The sequence below is a fragment of the Camellia sinensis genome, chromosome 15 (assembly GCF_055761805.1).
Source record: "Camellia sinensis isolate YWXY chromosome 15, ASM5576180v1, whole genome shotgun sequence".
Lineage (NCBI taxonomy): Eukaryota > Viridiplantae > Streptophyta > Magnoliopsida > Ericales > Theaceae > Camellia > Camellia sinensis.
Genome location: NC_138975.1, coordinates 41,021,844 through 41,044,580, shown reverse-complemented (window position 1 = coordinate 41,044,580; position 22,737 = coordinate 41,021,844). Strand labels below are relative to the sequence as shown.

General features: G+C 30.9%; 1 protein-coding gene across 1 annotated transcript in view; it reads left to right on the top strand.

The window, feature by feature from the left end:
• Nucleotides 1-22,737, top strand: part of LOC114284657 (uncharacterized) — a 78,945-nt gene that overhangs the window by 688 nt on the left and 55,520 nt on the right. The window contains exon 2 of the mRNA XM_082908194.1: nt 1-87. Within this exon, the coding sequence (XP_082764320.1) occupies nt 1-87 (87 nt within the window). The remainder of the gene's footprint in view (nt 88-22,737) is intronic.

The window sequence follows — 22,737 nt, the reverse complement described above, 5'->3', positions numbered from 1 at the left end:
TCTAAAGAACATTCAACCACAGAGAAATTCTCTGTGAACCAGAATTTCTCTATGAGTGATGTTCGATTGCTTGGATTGATGTTCATGGTAAGTGATTTTCTCCAAGACCTTTGTTGATGGTAGTGGAGTATTTGAAAACATTTCTAAAGATCCGAAGATTGAAGTCAAGAATATGTCTTCTTCGAATCCGAATATTGAAATTTCAAATGTCATTGAGGACTTGGCCTAACAAGTTTTTTGGTTCTGAAGCTTATGGAATTGGTATCTATTTGTCTCTATTTTTAGTGTTTGAGTAATTCAATTTTCTCTGGTTGTTCAATTTTCTTTAGATTGAACATTCTTTGGTTGTTCAATTTTCTATGGATTGAAGTTTTCTCTGGTTGTTCAGTTTTCTCTTAATTGAAATGTTCAATCCATGTTTATGCACACCAAGTGTTTGATTATTTCTCTTTAATCCCTCTCTCCTCAATTCCCACCAAATTTTTCTGTTTAAACTAGAGAAATTCTCTGGTATGGATTGAATTTCTCTAGTTTGGACCAGAGAAATTCTCTAGTTTGGAAATCTATAGTTTGCTTGTGTATGTTTCTTGGTTTCAATGCTCACCAACCATGATGTGCAATGGTTTGGCTTTGAGTAAATTTTAAGCTCATCACGAGATTACAGATGTTTTGGGTTTCAAGGATTCTGACTTGTTTGCAATATATGTTCAGGCCCCGTTTGTTTTCAGAGGTAGAATGGAGAGGATTTATAGTGAGGGGATTAATAGTGAATGGATTGTTAGTGAGGGGATTAAGTAAAATTGTGTTTGTTTTGATGATAGTTGTTAGTGTAGGAATTGTTAAATTATTTTTATATAAAATAACAAAACAAATAAAAAAATATAAAAAATTAAACATTAATATTTAAAAAAAAATTCCCAATATATAAAAAATAAAAAAATTTCTAATCCCTTCACTATTTTTCTAATACCATCTCCATCTCCTTTATCTCAATCCCCCTTACAACCTCTATCTATATCACCTCCTCCATCCTAATCCCCTTCCTAACTCTACAAACAAACACAACACTAAATAACCTCATTTTTATCCTAATCCCCTCCCATCTATTTAACCCCAAAACAAATGGGGTCTAAAAGAGTTTGAATCCAATGAATTTTGAATTTTCTCTGCCCCATTTGGAATTTTCTCTGTGATATGTCCAGAGAAATTTGAAATTTTTTCTATGATGTGTCCAAAGAAATTTTGAATTTTCTCTGTGATGTGTCTAGAGAAATTCTCTGGATCAAATTTTTTCTAGATCGATATTGAGGGACCTTAGACATTATGAAAATATTGAGTGTTATTTATGCTATAAAATCTTAATATCAGGGATCTTAAAAAAAGTCCCCTACATTTTTTGGGGAATATCAATGTCATACGTTGTTAATGAATTTAAAAGAAGGGCAAAATAAGAAATTTATATTTATTTTTATACTTGATTTTTGAAAAATGACTAATATTTTGGAACAATGAAAAATAGAATAAGAGACTAATATTTTAATAAGGAGGAAGCATAAAAAATTCATTAAATACCAAAAATATATTTTAAAAAATAAGATAATTCAGTACATTTTCATATTCTTATGTATTTAATGATTTTTTAAAATATTTTTTTACCAATATTTTACTTTTTAGATACATCTAAGTAAGGTGCATCTAAAAAAATAAAAAATTGCTTAAAATTTTAAAAATATGGGCGAATTACACTAACGGTTCCTATAGTTTGGGGTTTGTGTTACTTTGGTTCATAACTTTTCAATTGTGATATATTTAATTCTGAATTTTGAATCTTGTTCTAAATAAGGACAATTGAAGATACCATTGCTTAATTTCAATGGCAAAATCGTCAATTTAATAAAATATAAAGGGTAAATTACACTTTGCACCCTTGTACTTTACATCAAATCCCACTTTGGCCCCCACACATCAAATTGTGACACTTAACCCCCTGCACTTTTGGTCAAGTGTCACTTTGGCCTTTCTGTTAGTCTCATTATTAATAGAGGTTAGTCACATGAAAAACATGTGAGGATAAATTATATTTTGCATCCCTGCACTTTACACAAAATCCCACTTTAGTCCCTACACATCAAAATTGTGACACTTAGCTCCGTAAAGGATAACTTCTGTTAGCCTCATTATTAACAGAAGAGCCAATGTGACACTTGACCAAAAGTGCAGGGGGTTAAGTGTCATAATTTGATGTGCAGGGACTAAAGTGAGATTTTGTGTAAAATGCAGAGGTGCAAAGTGTAATTTACCCAAATATAAACTAATTTGACAAAAATAAATGTCAAAAAATATTTTTGAATTTTTAAAAATTATTTCTAACCACTAAAGATAAAAACATATAAATTTGTTAAATCTTTTAGACATTTATTTATTTTTACCAAATTAATTTTTATTATGTGTTTGGATAATGATCATATAATGGGTGGTTGTTTTTATTTTCATTAAATTAGTTTCTGTTTTTTCAAAAGTCAAATATGGTGACAACTATATATCATTATTAAACCAATCCATTAAATTGAAAAATCCAAAGCTAAAAATATTTCATATATTAAATATATCGATTACACATTAAAATTTTAACAACCATCCATTACATGATTATCATATAAACACATAATAAAAATTAATTTGGTAAAAAAATAAAAATAAATGTCTAAAAGATTTATCATTTTTACATAATTTTATCTTTGGTGTGTATAAATAATTTTTAAAAATTAAAAAAAAAAATTTGACATTTATTTTTGTCAAATTAGTTTATATTTTATCAACTTGACCATTTTGCCCTTGAAATTAAGTAATGGTATCTTCAATTGTCCTTATTTAGAACAAGATTCAAAATTCAGGGTCAGATGTGTCACAATTGAAAAGTCAGGGACCAAAGTAACACGAACTCCAAACTATAGGGACTGTTAGTGTAATTTTCCCATCTTTATAATTTGTATAATAGGTGGAGTTCATAGTTTTGAAATTGTAATGCTATAGCATGTGTTAGTACACTAATTAGTATAGTAATTGGTGTGTGTAGCATCGCCAATTATCAACAATGCCGCATATTCTTAATTTATCACCCTCAAATGATCTTTAATGATGTGGCATTGAAATTAGACTCTACATGATAAAAATATTTGACAAATTAAAATTTGACACTTGTCAAACTCATTGTTAGAGGTGATTTTTAGGTGTGAGAAACTAAAGTATCTCAAGTATTTTTCATATTTTATTTTCATTTTATTTACTTTTTTACTTTCTTTTTCAAAATTTATACTCATATTAATAAACTAAACACACAGTTACGGATTAAACTTGTTTAATTTATTTAACAATTTTGCCTAAAAAATTATTTAGACTAGTATATTTATGGACATTAATTATTTTATGTATAGCTCGGATCCATGAATAAATTGTTCACATAATTTTTTTAGTGGGTGAATAATATGTAAAATGTGATTAGTTTAAACTAGCGATGAATTCTTACTGTGCACGAAATGTGAAAAAATTAATAAGATATTATTAAATAAAACAATGTAGATAGTTAGGATTTGTATGTAAATTATGAAAAAATAAAAATTTTAAGACCTATAATTTAAGCCTCACCATTTTATCATATTGACGTGCAATTTATGTGTCAACTTTTGATTTGTTACAAACTCAATAATATAATATTCAATTCTCTTGCTAGAGTTGTAAATTTGGGTGAGTTCAACTCAAACAATTCAATTCCAACCTGAATATTTTTAAAGGTAGAGCAACATATTTTTTAATTTGACGAGGGTTTAGGCTTAAATTTTGAAACCTAAATTAAGTTCAAGCAGGCTTCGATAAAAATACTAAACAACTTGAAATCTAAATTGTATATGTGAAAATTTAAATTTATTAAATATAAATTATCATGTGCAACCATCACTTTATTTTTTTAATAAAAAAAAGTAAGTTTCACCGATTATAACTTTTATTAATTTTTTTTTCTTTCTATCTGCTTTTAGCATGTCACCTTTTAACTATTTAAGTAAAAACAATTTCATTTTTATTTGTTATTTTTTCAATTGACAATTTTTTTTTTAAAAAAAAAACTTTTTAACAGGGTCTATCATATTTAGCAAGTTCTAAAAAAAGTCATGTATTTTTAACAGGATCATCCACAAGATATGAGAGATAAATGTCTAGTCTAAATATTTGCAAATCTATCAATTAAGTGTAAGGAAAAAATTGTACTGAAACAAATATAGAATAATTAAGGGAAATTTTTTTTAAGGTCCATAATATTATAATTTTAGAGGATAAAGGACACCCAAAAAAGTCATAGTAGCTTAGATCCCTCCAAAAAAAAAAAAAAAAAAAAACAAAACAAAACAAAAACAAAAACAAAAATACCTACTCATTCATCTTCTCTCTCCACAATCAATATAGAAAAACGATTTCTATTTTCTCCGGTGACTGATCTTCTACATGATCGAGTTCATCTTCTCCACAATCAGTTCACCTTCTTCACGATTTACTGAGAAAGTCTCTGTCATTCTCCATGATTGATAGCGAGAATCTTTGTCATTCTTCATCCAACTTCGTAATTTCTTTGACGCATTTTTATCCTTGATCTCAATTCATCTTCATCTTCATCGCATTTCGGAGTTAGGGTTTCATCCTCACCACCTCACTCTGGTAAGTTTTTCAATTCCTTAATTAGTTTTTTTTTTTTTCTGGATTTACAGTTGATTATGTTTTATAGCGATCCCAGTTTTTTTTCGTCATTTATTGTATTCCGGACTCGGGTTCCGTGGTTGTTTGTTGTTGTCTATATTGGGTTTCCATCCTTTAATTCCTTGTATTTGAGTTTTGGGATGTGTTGGGTGAGTTTGGAACAAGTTGGTTGTGAGTTAGTGCAAGTGGTTGCTGCCCAGGTTTTGGCTTCTTCACTCAAGTGACGTTTTTTGCGCTCGAGCGAGGGTTCTTGCGCTCGAGCGAGCTTTGTGTTGTGTGTCTCTTCGCTCGAGCGAGCACTCTTGAGCTCGAGCGTGCGTCTGCGTCTCTGAAAGACCTAAAGATTGGTATTCTTCGTTCGAGCGAGCTTTCTTGCGCTCGAGCGAGCTCTGTGTTGTTGATTCCTTTGCTCGAGCGAGCACTCTTGAGCTCGAGTGTGTTTCTGCGTTGCAGACCTGAAGCTTTGCATTGTTCGTTCGAGCGACGCTTCTTGCGCTCGAGCGAGATTTTTTTGTGTCTAGTCGCTCGAGCGACGACTCCTTCGCTCGAGCGAGCCCTATGTATATCAATTCGCAGCAGCGTGATTTTTATCACTTTTTCATCTCCTTTTTCACACCAAACCCTAAATCCGACTGCCTTTCTGTCTAAACTCTCTCTCTCTCTCTACAAATACACCGTGTTCTAGAGGTTTTCTACCCTACTTCCTTTGTTAAAAAGATAGAGTTTGGCGAGGGCTTCCCTTTGATCCGAAAAAGTATGGATTTAGAGCATCTTGAGTTTCTCTCTTATTCTCCTTTGAGCTTCTCCATTTGAGGTAGGGATAATCTATTCATTACTATGAGTTTTAACATAAATATTGGTCATTTTGTATAAATGGTTGGTTGGGGTGAAGTTAGGGTTTTGGGTTTGAAATAGTAAAAGAGGGGTTTTCTATTTTTTGGGTTCTATATGCATGTGGGGTTTTGAAAGTGGAGTTATGTGTGTATAATAGGGGAAAATTTGGCCTTAGGAGCAATATTTGAGAAAGGGAAAAAATGCCCTAATTTGAATTATATACATTATTTGGGTAAATGACGAAATCATTATGGAAATATGAAATTGGTTTGAGAATCATGAAATTGGAGGAAATTGTGATTAAACGGTGTAGTTGGATTGATGAATCACTCACCTATGGAAAATGTGATAAATTATCTGTTGAGAAATTTATTTATCTGTTTAGATATAACTGTTTTGGGCTATCGGTGGAGGATAGCCATGATTATTGTAGAAACTGCATGATGATTAGGTGAATTGAAACTAATCAAACGGATCATGTCATTGAATATTACGGTTGGATATAAATATTGAATATGTGATTTAATTGGTCATTGTATATGACAATGTGTTTAAATATATTGCATATGTATCTTTGTTTGAGAGGAGATAGGGGATGTACTCCATTGTTTGGGAGGAGATAGAGGATGGACTCCATTGATAATTAAGTTGGCTGGAGTGTCCAGGGTGAAAGTCCCGAAATCTTATATATATTTGCGTGCTGGTTTCCTCGGACGTAGTTCTGTAAAATGGCAAGAAATAGAAGTGTATGAATGATGTTTTATGATTGAAGTGTTGATAAATGAGTTGTAGTCTCATTTTGAATTGTTTAAATGATAATGAACTATGTCAATGAATTGACTTGGGTAAATAACTGGAAGTGAATTAATATATGAGTGTCAATGTTGATTGACTATAAAAAGGGTGTAAGATGGCTTATAAGTGTTAAACATTTATTGAATACTAATGTTTTAGTTAATTCTCATATACTGTTTAGCATATCTCTACTGGGCATTGGCTCACCTTACTTGGGACACCATTTTCCAAGTACAGGTGATATGCCGCCTCCAAGGTCTTAGCTTGGGTGGTTTAGGAGTTGAAGACTTAGTTTTGTTATTTATATTTTGTGTTAAATGTAAATCCAAGCCGATGGCTTTTTATGTATGGAGTTAGAACTCTTCTTTTGCTGTAATCAAGTGATAACTTGGAAAGCTGTAAGCCCTAGGGCATTTACTTTGTTGATAACATGTAATATCTTTTGTAAAGAAGGCTCTGATGAATGAAAATGTATTCTTTCTTTATGTTCATGGAACTTGTGAATGAATGATTTATGTCTTAAATTGAGGGCGTTACATGTTTTATATTCTACCTTAGTGAAATTAGGGTTTTGATTTCATAATAATGGTTATTCATTGCAATCTGATAACTGAGATTGATTATCTCAAAACCAGGGCCAAATTTCTGTGTGATGGCCATAGAAATTTGTAAAATGAAATTTCTCTGCCATTTTAGTGAAAATTTGTGAAAGTATTAAAACCTTATTTTAGTTGATTTTTCTTGGCTACAATCCTAGGCCAAATTTCTTTGTTTTTATGGACAAATTTGTGAAAGTATCACCTCTTGATTAGTTGATTTTTTTTTTTTTTTGCTTAAAAACCTTGGTCAGATTTTTGTGTTGGTCAGAGAAATTTGTAAAAATGAAATTTCTTTACGATTTTAGAGAAATTTTTGAAAACATAAAAAATTTATCTTAGTTGATTTTTCCTGGCTACAACCCTAGGCCAAATTTCTCTATCTTCATGGACAAAATTGTGAAAGTATCATCTCTTGATCAGCTGATTTTGTTTGCCTAAAAACCTAGGCCAAATTTCTGTGTGATGGTCAAAGAAATTTGTAAAAATGAAATTTCTCTGTCATTTTAGTGAAAATTTGTGAAAGCATCAAAGCTTTATTTTAGTTGATTTTTCCCGGCTAAAACCATAAACCAAATTTCTCTATCTTTATAGGCAAATTTGTGAAAATATTACTTATTGGTCAGTTGATTTTGTTTGCCTAAAAACCTTAGTCAAATTTTTGTGTGATGGCTAGAGAAATTTGTAAAAATGAAACTTCTCTGTCATTTTAGAGAAATTTGTGAAAACATCCTTATTTTAGTTGATTTGTCCTGGCTAAAACCCCAAGCCAAATTTCTCTGTCTTTATGGACAAATATGTGAAAGTATCACATTTTGATTAGTTGATTTTGTTTGCCTAAAAACCTTAGTCAAATCTCTATGTGATGCCTTATGAAATTTGTAAAAATGAAATTTTTCTGCCATTTTAGAGAAATTTGTGAAAACATCAAAACTTTATTTTAGTTGATTTTCTTTGTCTAAAACCCTGAGCCAAATTTCAATGTCTTTATAGAGAAATTTGTAAAAGCATCAACCCCTGATTAGTTGATTTTCTCAGGCTAAAAGCCTTAATTAAATTTTTGTGTGTAATGGACAAAGAAATTTGTGTATGTGTGATTTTTCTAGCAATGTGGAGTTTCTATGGCCATCACACACTTATGTAGTACTCTACTGTGCATTTGAATTTCACCAGTTACATTACACTTACCTCTTGAGATATGAAATTTCTCTGGTCATCACACACTTACTTAGTATATAACAGTTCCAGCTTAGACCCAGCTCATTTCATGGTCTTAGATCCGGAATTCCATGTCTTTAATTGTTGTTCATACCCTTTATTATCTTGTCGATAATTGAGTTAAGTTAAGTTTATGTTTAAAACAGGTTGGGAGTTACTTTTTGAAAAGAGTTGCTGTCTAGTTTTCTTCTTGTTCGCTCGAGCGGTCTTTGAGATCTTCTAGTACTTTTGCACGTCTGCAAAACTTCTGGGAGTAGGATATTTTCGCTCGAGCAATTCTTCCTGCGCTTGAGCGATCTTTTGCTGTCTGGAAAACTTATGGGAGGGAGTCATTGTTTGCTCGAACGGTGTTGTGGTTGCTCAAGCAATGCCACTTATTGTGTTTGATGCTCGATCGGTATTTTGGTCACTCGAGCGGTCTATGCGTATATTAGATCGGAGAATGGGATTTTTTGTCACTTTTTCATTTCTTCCTATCTCTAAAACACCTCTAATCCTAATTTCTTCCCCTTCTCTCTCTAGTTCTTACTTAAAACGTCAAATACACCTTCACCCATTAATTTCTCCACCATAGCTTTTTGGAAAAAAAAGATAGAACTCATAAAAAATTTCATTCTAATCGGAGCGGATCTTGTTTTCAGCTCCATCAAAGTTTTACCCTTGCTCTTTTCCTCTTCTACTCCTGAGGCAGAGATTTCTTCAACCTTTGGTATGATTCGTAGCTTAGTTATATGTTCCTTAAAGGGTATAGTGATTTGGAGATTTTTGGTTAAACCTTGGGTTTTGATTTTGGAATATAAAAGAGGAGTTTTTCAAAAAAAAAAATCTTGAAAAGGGTTGTGGAAGTATGTATATTGTTGGGTTGGGTTGGTTCCTTGACTATGGATTTGAAAATAAAGAAGGTTTTATTGAAAATCATTGATATTGGTTTATGAAAGAAAAAGAAATGATGTTGGGTTTAGAAAAGATATGAAAAATGTATTTGTTAATGATGAGAGTGGAGTTGAATATTTATTATCACTCATATTTTGAAATTTTAAGATTGTATCTGTTGTTAGAAAATTATCTATTAAGTAGAAATATTTGTTTTGGGCTATCGGTGAAGGATAGTTTTGATTGTTGTAGAAATTGCATGAGGATTTGGTTAATTGAAACTAATTACTCATTCATCTTGCATTGAATATTGTTTCATATTTGAACATTGAAAAGGTATTGTTTTTGAGAAAAAGTGATATATAGTTCGGTGAATCTGATTATGGGGTCTGGTTGTGGTTTATATTGTTGGCCTGTGTGTCCTTGGTAAAAGTTTAGAAACCCAAGCAGTTAGGTACTGATCCTTCTAGTTAGTATTGGTAAAATGGCTTTGGTAGTGCTTGTATAACCTACTAGCAGGCACGTACCTAGAGATTCCCAGAATTTTGTATCCACTGTGTATTTTCTAATATAAAAGTGTATTTTTATGAATTGAGATATAATAATGATGGCATGGTATTGTTTTGGGATTGAAAAAGATAATGTTTGGCAAATAACATGCATATGCATTCACCTTATGACTTCATTAAGTTTCATACATCTTTACTAGATTTTAACTCACCTTATGCGGACAAAAACTTTCAGGTGTTGATGATATGCCTCCACCAAAGCCTTTGCTTGAGAGGATCGTAGAGCTGAAAGTTCATTTTTGTTTCTTTTGTTATAATTATATTTTTTACAAACCTCAGGCTTTTTAATTGTTTTGGACTTAATCCATCTTATTGTAACAAGCAATTTTTTGAAAAGATGTAGCCATTAGAGCATAAACCTATCTGTATTACCTTTTGTTTCAGTTCACTCTTATATGACATATGCTATAGATTCATGATCTAGGATTTATGAATGTGTACTCACATATGTTATCTTTTGTATGGTAAAAGAATATAAATGAAAGGTTAATATTTTGCATGTTTACGTTTTCTATTGGATATTATGGGATGAGTTGTTGCTATTATTTTGGGGTGTTACGTAGCACATTCTTGTGCATTTGAATTTATCTGAGTGTGTATTTGTACATGTGTGTTTTGAATTTCACTGTCCATTCCCTCTTGAGATATGAAATTTCTCTGTCCATCACATATTTGCTTAGTACTCTCTTGTGCATGTGTGTCTATGTGTGTAATTTCTAGGACCATGTTGATTTTCTATATGTCATATTTATTTTCTCTATGTTTGTTCATGTATGTGTGTATGTGTGTGTGAAATTTCTCTGCCCAGCACATACTTTCTACCCTTTTGTGCATTTGATTTTCACTAGCCACATTACACTCCACTTGATAGATAGAATTTCTCTAGCATGTTCATTTTCTCTGCCCATCACACACTTGCTTAGTGCTCGCTTGTGCATGTTTGTCTATGTGTGTAATTTCTGTGGCCATGTTGATTTTCTCTATGTTTGCTCATGTTGATTTTTTATGAAATTTCTCTGTCCAGCACACACTTTTTACCCTTTTGTGTATTTGACTTTATCTAGCATGTTGATTAATAGTTATATGTTTTCATTGTCTAGAAAATGGAGGGAAAAGAGAGAGAGAGAGAGAGAGAGAGAGAGAGAGAGAGAGAGAGAGAAAGAGAAGACATCTCAATCTAGCAGTTTTGAGCTCAAATCAAAAGACAACACACTAGAAAAAAAAAGAGATTTATAAGCTTAGATCAATGTCGAAAGGCAACAGAACCACCCATCAAGCTGTCAAAGAAAAATTGTAAACGAAAGAAGCCAGATTGATGCAAATAAAGCTCATAGAAAGATTTGCAACTGAAGTGGGCATATCATGGACATAACCAGTTGAAAATACCAGAAGAAGACCTAAAAGTAGTTAAACAACCAGAAGTAATCAAAGAAAACCTAAAAGAAGACAAATGAATTATATCGTAGGAAAAAATTTGCAAATTTTTGTAATCATATAAACATTAGTTTGTAAATCTTGTACATTGCATTAGTAAATGACCTATGTAATTAGGAATTGTTATTATATTTTCTTTGATATATTGAAGGAAAACTCATGTAAATTTCTTTGGTATGAATCAATTTTCAAAATTACACTAGTATGAACAATGTACACAAAGAAAATTCTATTCAAAGAGAAATTTCTCTATGATACAGTTTGACCCTTTTTCATGGTATTGAATGCTTTGCAAAAACAATGTATTATAGAGTTGACTCTACCTAAGTTTGGGTAAATTAAATGTGATAGATAAAAGTTACCAAAATCACAGAAAGTTCTCTGTGATTGTACTGAAGTTACCAGAAGTTCTCTGGTACGAAATTACCAGAATTCTAATAAGAAATTTCTCTAGTATAAAGTTACTAGAATTTCATAGAGAGAAATTTCTCTAGCATGGAAAAATTTATAGAGAAATTCTTCTTTAAGAACAATTGATAAGAACACAAGGTATATAGAGAAATTCTTCTCTGTTAACCAACATAAAAAAATGTAACAAAAATTCTTCTAATATCCTTAACTTATCGCAATCACATCACATCTAATATATGTATATATATATATACAAAAGGTATTATTCAATCAATAAAACATATCAATATAATGTAAACATTTAAAACAGATGGATATCTTAAACTATTAACTGAAGGTTCCTTGCATGTCCTCTTATCATGCCAACCAATACTTCCATATTAACTACACTCCATCGCCCTTTGGAACTCTCCACTAGAAGCAATCATGTTCGTATTTGGCTTACCAGCTGGCCTCTTATTCAGTGGTGATAAAATCATAGTATCATCAACGCTAAAATCAGGTTTCCCAACAATTGGAACTGAGTCAATTGAAAAATGAGTATGCTTGATGATGCATATCCACATTAATGACAATAGTAGCATTCGTGTATTTGCATAACACTGATATATCCATCTAAATTGCCAAAAAGAAAAAAGAAATCACATAAAAAACAAATAAAAAGCACAATAGAGGAATAAAAAACCAAAGAAATTTGCAAACTTATAATTGATAAGCATGTTGAACTCTCCATTAGAAACAATAACAAACTTATAATTTTCTATGAAATACAATAGCAAACTTGTGATTTTCTCTGGAAGACAAATAAAAGTCCAGAGAAATTTTCAGACTTGAATTCACTTTGAAGATCACAAAAACAAGAATAAATTCACATAAAAAACACAAAATTCTAACTATTCCACAAAAACACGGAGAAAAACACAGACAAAACTTTCAATTAATTTCAAAATCCATATATCTAATCCATAGAAAAATTAAAAATAAAAAAATAACAAACTTATAATAACATGTCCGTATAAAATTCTAATTTTCTCTGGATTATAATAACAAACTCATAATTTTTTCTAGATTACAAATAACAGACCCAGAGAAATTTACAAACCTATAATTCATAAGCATGTTGAACTCTCTACTAGAAACAATAATAGAGAACAAACAATAACAGAGAAGGAACAATGCAACACTTGATTCATCAATAACAGAGAACGAACAATAAAACACAACAATTTAGATATATTTGATTCAACTCCAATGCAAATTGAAATAAATCATAACAAAACAATGCAACACCTTCACGATCAGAAATCAACTCCATGATCAAAAATCAGCACCACAAAACAAAAATAAACTCTGTAACGCCCCCCAAAAATATAGACATAAAATAGATATGATAATTCCATCCAATAAGCGATTGTACCCTAACTAATCAATTTCCTCAATGTGTATTTCATTTCATAAGAGAGATATACAAAAGCGTTCACATGCAATACATATTCATTCTTCAAAAAGGATGAATCCATAGCATGTGTAACAATATAAAAGTAAAAGAAATAATAACGAGATGAATGCCCAAAGGCTGCAAGTTCCAACGAGCTTGGTTACACAAAAAGGTTGTCAAACCCTTAACACATTAAGCCCTTGGCTTGCCAAAAATCACAAAAACAAAAAAAAAAAAAACAAAAAAAACAAAAAAAAAAAAAACAAAAGGAGAGCCTCTTGCCCTCAATACACTACACCTTCAACCAGAAGAGATCACCACATCCTTTCTTACATAAATCCACTAGGGGTGAGTACAACACCCAGTAGAGATATCTTAACAAAGTACATATGTTTTAAGTAGTGAAACCCCGACCCATGATTAACGTATAATCCATGATTAAGAAGGCTTAATTAAAGTGAAATTTTGCATGGATTGCCTGTATGTTGTATTATCTGTATTCATATCTATTTATCGTAGAAAGATCTGTTCATGTTTATGTTTTGTTCTACAAATTGAAGGCCTTATCGGCATCCGATCACGAAATTGACTTGATATATGTGCTAGTTGGAATTTTTAGAATATTGTGGTAAGTTTAATTGAAATTCGATTCGGAATGAAATAATTAGAACAGTTAGTGCTTAATTAAGCTTAATTAATGAATTCTTTAATTTAAGCCTATAAAAGGCTTGTATACCATTTTGAGTCACTTTCTACTCATCATTTTGAGCCTAAATAATGTGAGAGAGAGGAAGGAAGAGATCAAAAGTGAGAGTTTGATATCAACACTTGAGATTGGGAGGAATTTGCTAGAAATTGAAAGAATTGGACTTAGAAACACAAGAATCAGGCTTCCAGCTCTCACATTGACAAGCCTTGGTAAGAATTCAACCCTTAGATTGTACAATTATGATGTGCAAGACATAAACTCTAGAGAATTAAGTTGGATGATATAAGAATTGAGTTAGAATTGATGGAATTGAGCCATATCTTGCATGTATGCATAATTCTCATAATTTTGTAGTTGAATTCAAAGAATTTCCTCTCGCATGTCCTCATTTTGGCCTTAGTCTAAGAATTCAATATGTTTTGGAGTTAGACACCTCATTTGATCATGTTTTGAAACATTTCAACTTACACCTTTACATGCATGATATGTGATGATATGTTTTCACAATTTTAAGCTGGAGTTTTGATCAATTGACAAGTTTTTGGGCTTTGATTTCTGAAATGATTTAGAATTCCCAATGTTTTCCAAGTTTACATGTAATTCCTCAAGTGTTTGGCCCAAAAGGATGAGTTTTAGTGTATTTGAGTTGAATTTGGAAGCTTGGAGGTGAATCTGGAAATCCCAGAATTCGACCTCTCCGCTCGAGCAACAAATCTTGCGCTCGAGTGGCCACCTTTGTGTTTGTATCTCCGCTCGAGCGACCAGAAATACACTCAAGCGTGAAACGCAAGCTCCTAGAAGTTTCATGTTTTTGCAGACCGCTCGAGCGACAAGAGGTGTGCTCGAGCGAGGACCTCAATCTCACGCTCGAGCAGCCGTCGAGCAGAGAATTCACTCAACCAGTACTTTTGTAGATCGCTCGAATGACAGAAGTTGTGCTTGAGCGACCACTCATATCTTGCACGTTCGATCGAGCGAGACCCCTATTTCTAGCATTTTTGACGAAGTGTTTCCAAATGCATTTTGGCATCCACATTGCATCCTAAGCATTCCTAGGCCATGATTAAGACTCAATAAGAGGTTAAGACCTAGAAATACGCTAAGAATGAAATGAAAGAAGTTAAGTACCAACCAAGTGTGTGTTTCGTTATGTGTTTATGTCATGTGTGTGTAGGTCACACACCACAAGTTATCTGACTTGTTTGTTTTACAAGTGGAGCCATCTGTGAGTAATAACTTAGTAAAGTTATGTTTAACTTTAATTATTTTCTAAATGATATGAAGTAAGATCTATTTTATGCAATGTTACATTCTGTATAATGAATGATTGTCCTAATTTCTGATATGTATTCGTGACATCCTTAGCACAAGGCCCTTGCTCGGGGGTAATAATACTGTTGTCTTTAAGTACAAGGACCTTACCTGGGGGTAACAATACCATGGTCTCATGGCCCTTGCCTGGAGGTAACGATACCGTGGTCTCAAGGCCCTTTCCCGGGGTAATAATACCGTGGCTCAAGTATATTACAAGTTTCCCGGTACTGGAGGTTCCTTAATGGAACTGACAAGCATACTAACATTAATGGATGTACCATGTATGATTAAGCATGAGCTCTGATTTCTGTATATGATTTGAACAAGAATATGAATATAAATCTGTTTCTTATATGAACTCTGATTTTTGAATTTGTTATGGACATCATTCATTTAAATCATTTATTCTGTTATTATTTACTGGGCTCCTGCTCACTATTTATTTTATGTATGTAGGTGAGTAAGCGCGTGACCAGGTCTAAGCTGCTGCCTGAAGTGTTTTGAGTTAGCCAACCACCATGCCTCCCGGGGAGTTCCTTTTTGAGAAGTCAAGTTTTGTGAACCTGTTGAAGATGTTTTGTTATTTATTCCTATTTATCTGCATACTGGGCGAAGTCCCTTTTGATGATGCTTGCACGATGTTGCGAAACTTATGTGTATATGTTATAACGTTTCAAATTTTCTATCCCATGTATGTCTGCATAGCTCTATGGGCTATGTATATTTTGTGTATTTGCTTCTGTAGCCCCTAATTATATGTTATTCTGATAAAAGGCATTTGGTAATCCAAGGATTATTGGCCGGTTACGACGCTAAACCTGTAGGGGTATGTGTGGGTCATGACAAGCAGTCTCATAAACATGAAAGCAATGCCATGCCATGTTCAAATATCAAAATTTTCCATTTCATCTAAAACATATGTTATGTTTCTTTCAAAAGTTCATTTTTCTCCATAAGATTCAAATAATAACAAGGAGTGGTAAATACGATTCAGGTAATCCCTAGACTAATATCTGCAAGTAGGCATAACAAGTACTACCAAATTCCCACTTTGTTGGCTCCTAATCGAAAGGCATGTGGTACCTCCTTCACGCGTGTTTTCGGTTTTTCACTTTAAACAGCCAGACCAACTTAAACAATACCAATTACACCCCCTATTTGGACTTACCAAATGTATTTACTCCACACGTTTCCATAACAAAAATTGTTTTATCAAAATAATGAATTAGTTTCCAAGGCATAGCCACAATTGAATAATAATCAAAATGATGCAAATGCATGAAATGAGAGGTAATTATCCATAAGTATCTCATTTGTACAATATCTCCATAAACCTCTACATTTATTCAAAGTAAACTTCCATTGTTCAATCATTCTCAAAAAAAGACCATAACAAAATATAATCTACGTGACATTTATACGTTTTTATGTTCACAATCACTATTTTATTCTTATTCTAACATATACCCTTTCAAGGCCAATAACATTTTCCAACAACAACCATTATTCAACCCATGGATATCTCGATTTCACAATCAATATAAGTAATTTCTATCGATTTCATAAGAAATTTAACACTAATTTCATAGATATTTCATAAAATTCACTTTCCCCCAAATTTCTTCAAAACTAGGGTTTGACCCTTTTTTTTTTCCCCATAGATTCTTCTTCCCAAGATGTTTTCAAGGGTTTCATAAGTTCATAAAAACATTTTTTTTATTTGAACATTCTCACAAGAAAAGTTATTTTTATCAACATTTACAAACCAACACTACACTTCCAAGATCATAAAAAAAAAAAAAAAAAGACTCGACATGCTAAAATCATATATATAACTCAAAGAACTCCCTACCTCAAGACTTTGAGAAGAAAAGATGAAAGGTTTTGAAATCAACGACTTTAAAATCTGATCTCTATCGCACACAATGTAGCCTTTGATGAGCTTTTCAAAATTAAAGAAGGCACTATGGTCAAAATCTCAGTGGGCGATAAGAGATCAAGGAAGTAATGACGTGGGTGAAGGGTTTCTAGAGAGAGATAAGGGAAAAGAGAGTGAGAGTTAATGTATAGAGAGAGAGAGAGAGAGAGAGAGAGAGAGAGAGAAGTGAAAAGTGAAAGAAAAGTGTGTAAAGCTCAACTTTTGAGTGATTGGATACATTTTTCAAAGCAAATTGCAGACAAACCGCTAGAGTGATCAAACTTGCGCTCGAGCAAACAATTTAAATTTGAGGACCACTTGAGTGAACAAATTCTGGGCTCGAGCAAAGAATACCAACTCCTAGAATCTCCCTACCTCTTGTAAAAGATCGCTCGAGTGATGAAAAACTTCGCTCGAGCGAAAAACACATAGTTTCAGAAATTCAGACTGCAAAATGAGATACTGAAAGGTCGATGTCACCGCTCGAGCGACCAAATGACTGCTCAAGTGGTCTCAACATGAAAGTGAGACAGAATAACCTCAAAACATTCCCACCTTCTTGGTTTCACTCCAACTCCCAAAGGTACAATATGACATCTTGAAACACACTAAAATAAATATACAAGAATAATCACAAGGATGAATAGATAACAACACAAGACCCAAGAGGAGATAGAAATTACAGATTAATATAATCAAGCTGCTTTAAAAGGACTCTAGGCACCCCAAACTCCACTGCAAGACCGAACAACGAACAGAATCAAAACAACGAACAAAATCATAGCACCCCAAAACGAATTCCACTGGAACAACAAACACAATCAAAACAAAAAACCTAATTCAAAATACACTCGAAAACCTACGCAACAACTCGATGATCAGAGCAATCTCCATCGAAATCAACTCCACAACAACACCTCGACGATCAAAGCAATCTCCTACAAAATAGCAATAAAATCTTTAATTTTCCAAAATCCAAATCAACGTACTTATAAAGGATGGTAGATTAGGTATTTTACAAACATAAAATACGGTTGAATGACCTTAGGTAAAAGAAAATGTTATTGTGAACCTCTCTTACTACCCATAGTTAGAGAGGGATGTTAGACCAATTTTCCCAATAATTAATATATATATATATATATTGAAAATGTGAGAGAAAAGTTTGTGAGATGAAATTTTAATTTAAATTTGTTATTGTCAATTAGTAAATTTTCTCAATTTCATAATTTTGGTTAAAATTGAAAGGAGAGATCTTAAAAGATAAAGATTAGGAAAGATTCAATGCTAATTAATGGAAAATCACAATTTTTGGCAACTAAATTCAATCTAATTTAAAATGTCAAATTATATTTAAATCAATAATATTATGGCACATCATTATTAATAATATAAAAAATTTAAAAATATAAGAAAATTGATTGGAAGTTTGAGTTATAAAGACTTAACTATATTTTGCAATTCTATATAGTATAAATAAATTTACAAATGTGATATAATTTCCTTATATATGTGTGGATAATTTCCTTATATCTGTCACAAGTTGAAAGATTTTAACATATTAATCAAATAATTAATAATTATATTTATAGTAAAATAATCAATACTTACATGACATGTGTTTTTATATTTTATAAATTCAAAAAATCTAAGAAAATAAAGTTGGGTTTTAGAGCATAAAGACCTAACAATGTTTTGCAATTATATATAGTATAGACATGTAGACCTCATATTGAGATCCTCTCTATTATATGGTTGTAATGGAAGATTTCCATTACATTATCTAACGATTGTGAAATAATTACAAGAATTTAACACTATTTTAAAGTTAGAAGCAACTATTAAAAACCATTGAATAATGTAATAACTTTAAAATTGAGAGAATCATAATCCTCTAAAAAATGTAATAATCCCACCAAAAATGATAAGTCACATCAAAATGTGTGTATTATCCACACACACTTTAAGTATTTGAACAAAATCAAACTCTTTACATTTTATTTATTTTAAATCTACATCATTCATCTTATTTTCGGAATGAATTTTCATAATCTCTCCTGTTTTTGTTTATTTAATTATGATTGTATCCGTAAAGTCAAATAAAAATTAAATCCAATACTTCAAATCAGTTCAAGTTTTGTGTTTGATAACATATTAATATCATTGGTTTCTTTCTATAAATTGAGTAATGTTATAAGGACATAGGGATGTTGTGAGCACTTGTGGGAGTTTATCCAGTGTCTATTTTGATAATTCAAACCGTTCATATTGTAGAGTTTGTCGAATAGATTATCCATAAAAAAAAAAAATCAAATTGGTTGGATATATGTAGCCCTACATTAAAGTCACATTTGGTTTTAAAAAAAAAATTATGGTTAACATGATTTTAAAAATTTTCTTAAAAACAATTAGTAGTTGATCATGGGGATACGAATGTACAATTAACTTAATTTTTTGCAAGGACGATATAATCAATGAATCTTACAATATGAATGGTTCGAATCATCAAAACAAGCACGGAATAAACTCTCACAAACCCTCACAGTAGGACTGGTGTGCCCTACCCTGTTCCCAATGTTATAATGACTATCACTTTTCATATTTTAAAAATCATTTTGTGTGACATAATTAAGATTATTAGATATTAATGAAACTTATGTAAGAATTATTATATTTATAATTATAACAAAAATGATTCATTCACACTTTTTTTTGGGGTCAGAAACCCATTCGAGGGGATTTGGATGGAAAAATTGTATAGATGTAATATTGTTGTAATTATAATTATGACACAAAATATCCTATTTAAAATGTGATGAATAAAAAATGGAAACTCTAGAATACTAGGAAAAAAAAAAAATTTATCCAAATTTTTACTATAAATATTGATGTGTGGTGTGGACCAACTTTACTATATATACAGAAAGAATCAGACACATAACGTTATCTCACATCTGTATATTTTATATTTGATTCTTTTTATATACATAGGCCTTTTATAAATTTCATTATGTATATGAAACCCACACTTGTATTGAATATCATCCGCGTAATATGTTTTTTAAAATTCTTTTGGGTAAATTCCTAACATTCCTAATTTCCTAGTACTGTTAGTGGGGAAATGACTGTAGCATTTACTCCTGTAAACCTGACATGTCGATTCACCATGTGAGGGGCTTGTCAATGAAGGATGAAATGCTAATTTTCAGCAGAAAGTAGCTACTGTTAATTGCATTTACGAATCCAATGTTTCATAAATAATAAAATGGTGGTATTACTTGTACTAATTAATATACACACTAATGTACCAACTAATGTTATGATATTATTATTGACCACATTTATTATATAAGTTACAAATACTAAAAATCATACAAATAATGTCACATCATCTGTTAATACACTAATTAATACACTCGTATATACATTAATTAGTGCATGTAACACCACCATAATAAAATGGTTTAATATGATAATCGCATTTATGTTATGTAAAGTTGCATTTACGATTGTAATTTTTTTTTTCTTTTTATAACAAAATGATAGGATTGAATTGAATTGTAATAATTCGTTTGAAAAGGACATTTTGTTAGTGAGAAGAGCACATATTAACATTTTTTCACGAAAATTACAAAATGATAGGATTGAATTGAATTGTAATCATTCATTTGAAGACGACATTTTGTTAGTGAGAAGAGCACATATTAACATTTTTTCACGAAAATATGTGTTATTAGAAATAAAATTAATTGGTGAAAAATTCATTCTTATAGAATCATATATTATTTGATTCAAGATTTTTTATTTATTTATTTATTTTTTTGTAATAAGGGCACGCATTGCAAAGTTACTGATGCAAAGAAAGTTGTTGAAAATATCAACGACGGCTGGTGACAGTGAGATAGACAAATAGTTGACATTAAACAAATAGATGACACGTGTATAGATAAATGACATTTGAATTCATAGTTGGACAGATAGGTGATATTTGAACATATAAATAATGTTTAAACATATAGATCGATAAGTAAGTTTTAAAGAGATTGATGTCCTTTTTGGATAGATAAGTGTCATATTGGACCGATAATGTTTTTTAGCCAAAAAGTACAAAAAGATTTAAACTTGAACTTATCGAGTCACAAGTTCAGAAATGGATCTCTACCTGGATGTCTTTAAAAATATATACTTATTTTAAATTTTATTAATTAATATCTCTAGAGCCATTAATGAGACTTTTTTTATATAAAAAAATACCAATCAATATATATAGGTTTAAATTTCCAAAATTTTATCAGGCATCATTACAAAAGTATTTACTATAGAAAAATGATATACAAAAATTTTTAAAATATTTTGAAGAATGTTAATGATCGACCAAAAAATTGGCATTAATGTGCAAGAAATATATTAAAATGTGTGAAAATGCAAATACGTGGAAGATTGTGGGATGAATTAAAAAAAAAAATGTTTTAATTTTTTACATTTTCCTTGCTGCCCAATGCACTATCATTAATGGTTGATGTTTTTTTGGTTTAAAATAAATAAATAAATAAATAACATTATTCTACATATTTTGTTTAGGGGGATTTAGTGAAAACTTCTTATAATAAAATTTTAATGCATTAAGAATAAATATAAAAAAAATTTCTTGAAAAATTCAGTACATATCACTATTACCAAAATATTCTTTAATCAGTAATTTAATATTTTTAAATTTTAAAATAATATAACTTTTGATTTAGAAGTCAATTTTTAATAAAATTAATATTTTTAGAATTATCTCATCAAAACAAGATCCATATTGATTATGAAATTCATAAAAAAAAAAATTAACAATAATTACTGTTGAAATTGACATAAACAGTAACATGTTATTCCGTTTCACAGTAATATATTATTCTGTTTAACAATAATATGTTACTAATTACCAGAGTAATACTTTATTGTCTCCTTAAACAGAGTATCAATAATAAAAAAACAAAATACTAAAGGAAGCTCTGCAAGTTCTTTTACTATAAATTCACAAATCAACAATAATCAACAAACAACAATTCAAATTAACAGATATTCAATAACAAATCAACAAGGATACATGTGACCACCAAGCACTGAAAATTGTCTCTTCTCGAGAGACTTGTTATTGGAAATTGATTCATTAAGCTCTTCTTCAAGAGCATAAATACTATTATCATTTGTTTCCAATTTATATTGCAATTTTTTTATTTCATCAAGCTCTATTGCTCTTGAATTTGAATCTCAACTAGTAACATTGTAACATGAGGTGGCGAAGAATCGATTTGTTTCTTCAAAAAGCTCTGTTTCAGCTCCAAAAGCAATTTCAAAGGGTGGAGAGAGAGATAATGTGAGAGAGAGAGAGAGAGAGAGAGAGAGAGAGAGATGGGTAGTTTAGCATTATTGAGGAACCGGAAGGGCAAGATTTGTCCCAAATAAAAATAGAAAAATGTTTTTGTGTCCTCCATTGAGTCTGGGTCTCCAGGTGAGGGGGTTTACAAAGGAAAATTTTATAGGTCATTTCAAAATGTTGTTTTTGATAATTCTTAAACAAAATCTTCCTTCACAATGATGTGGCAGTGACATTTCTATGATTAAAATACATCTTAGTTGATTCTTTATTTTAAATTCATATAGAACCACAACTTAGTCACACCATTTTGTATAATTTTTTTATATAATTTTTTTGTTTAATATTGCACTTAATTACTCTTACCACTAAATATTTAATATTGTTGAAAATATAATATAAATAATAAAATTATTCCTTCTAAAAATCTAAAATTTTAAATAAGTTAATAATCAATAATTTAATATGATATGCATATAATAGATTCTGTGTTTGAACGTAACTTACAACCAATAATATG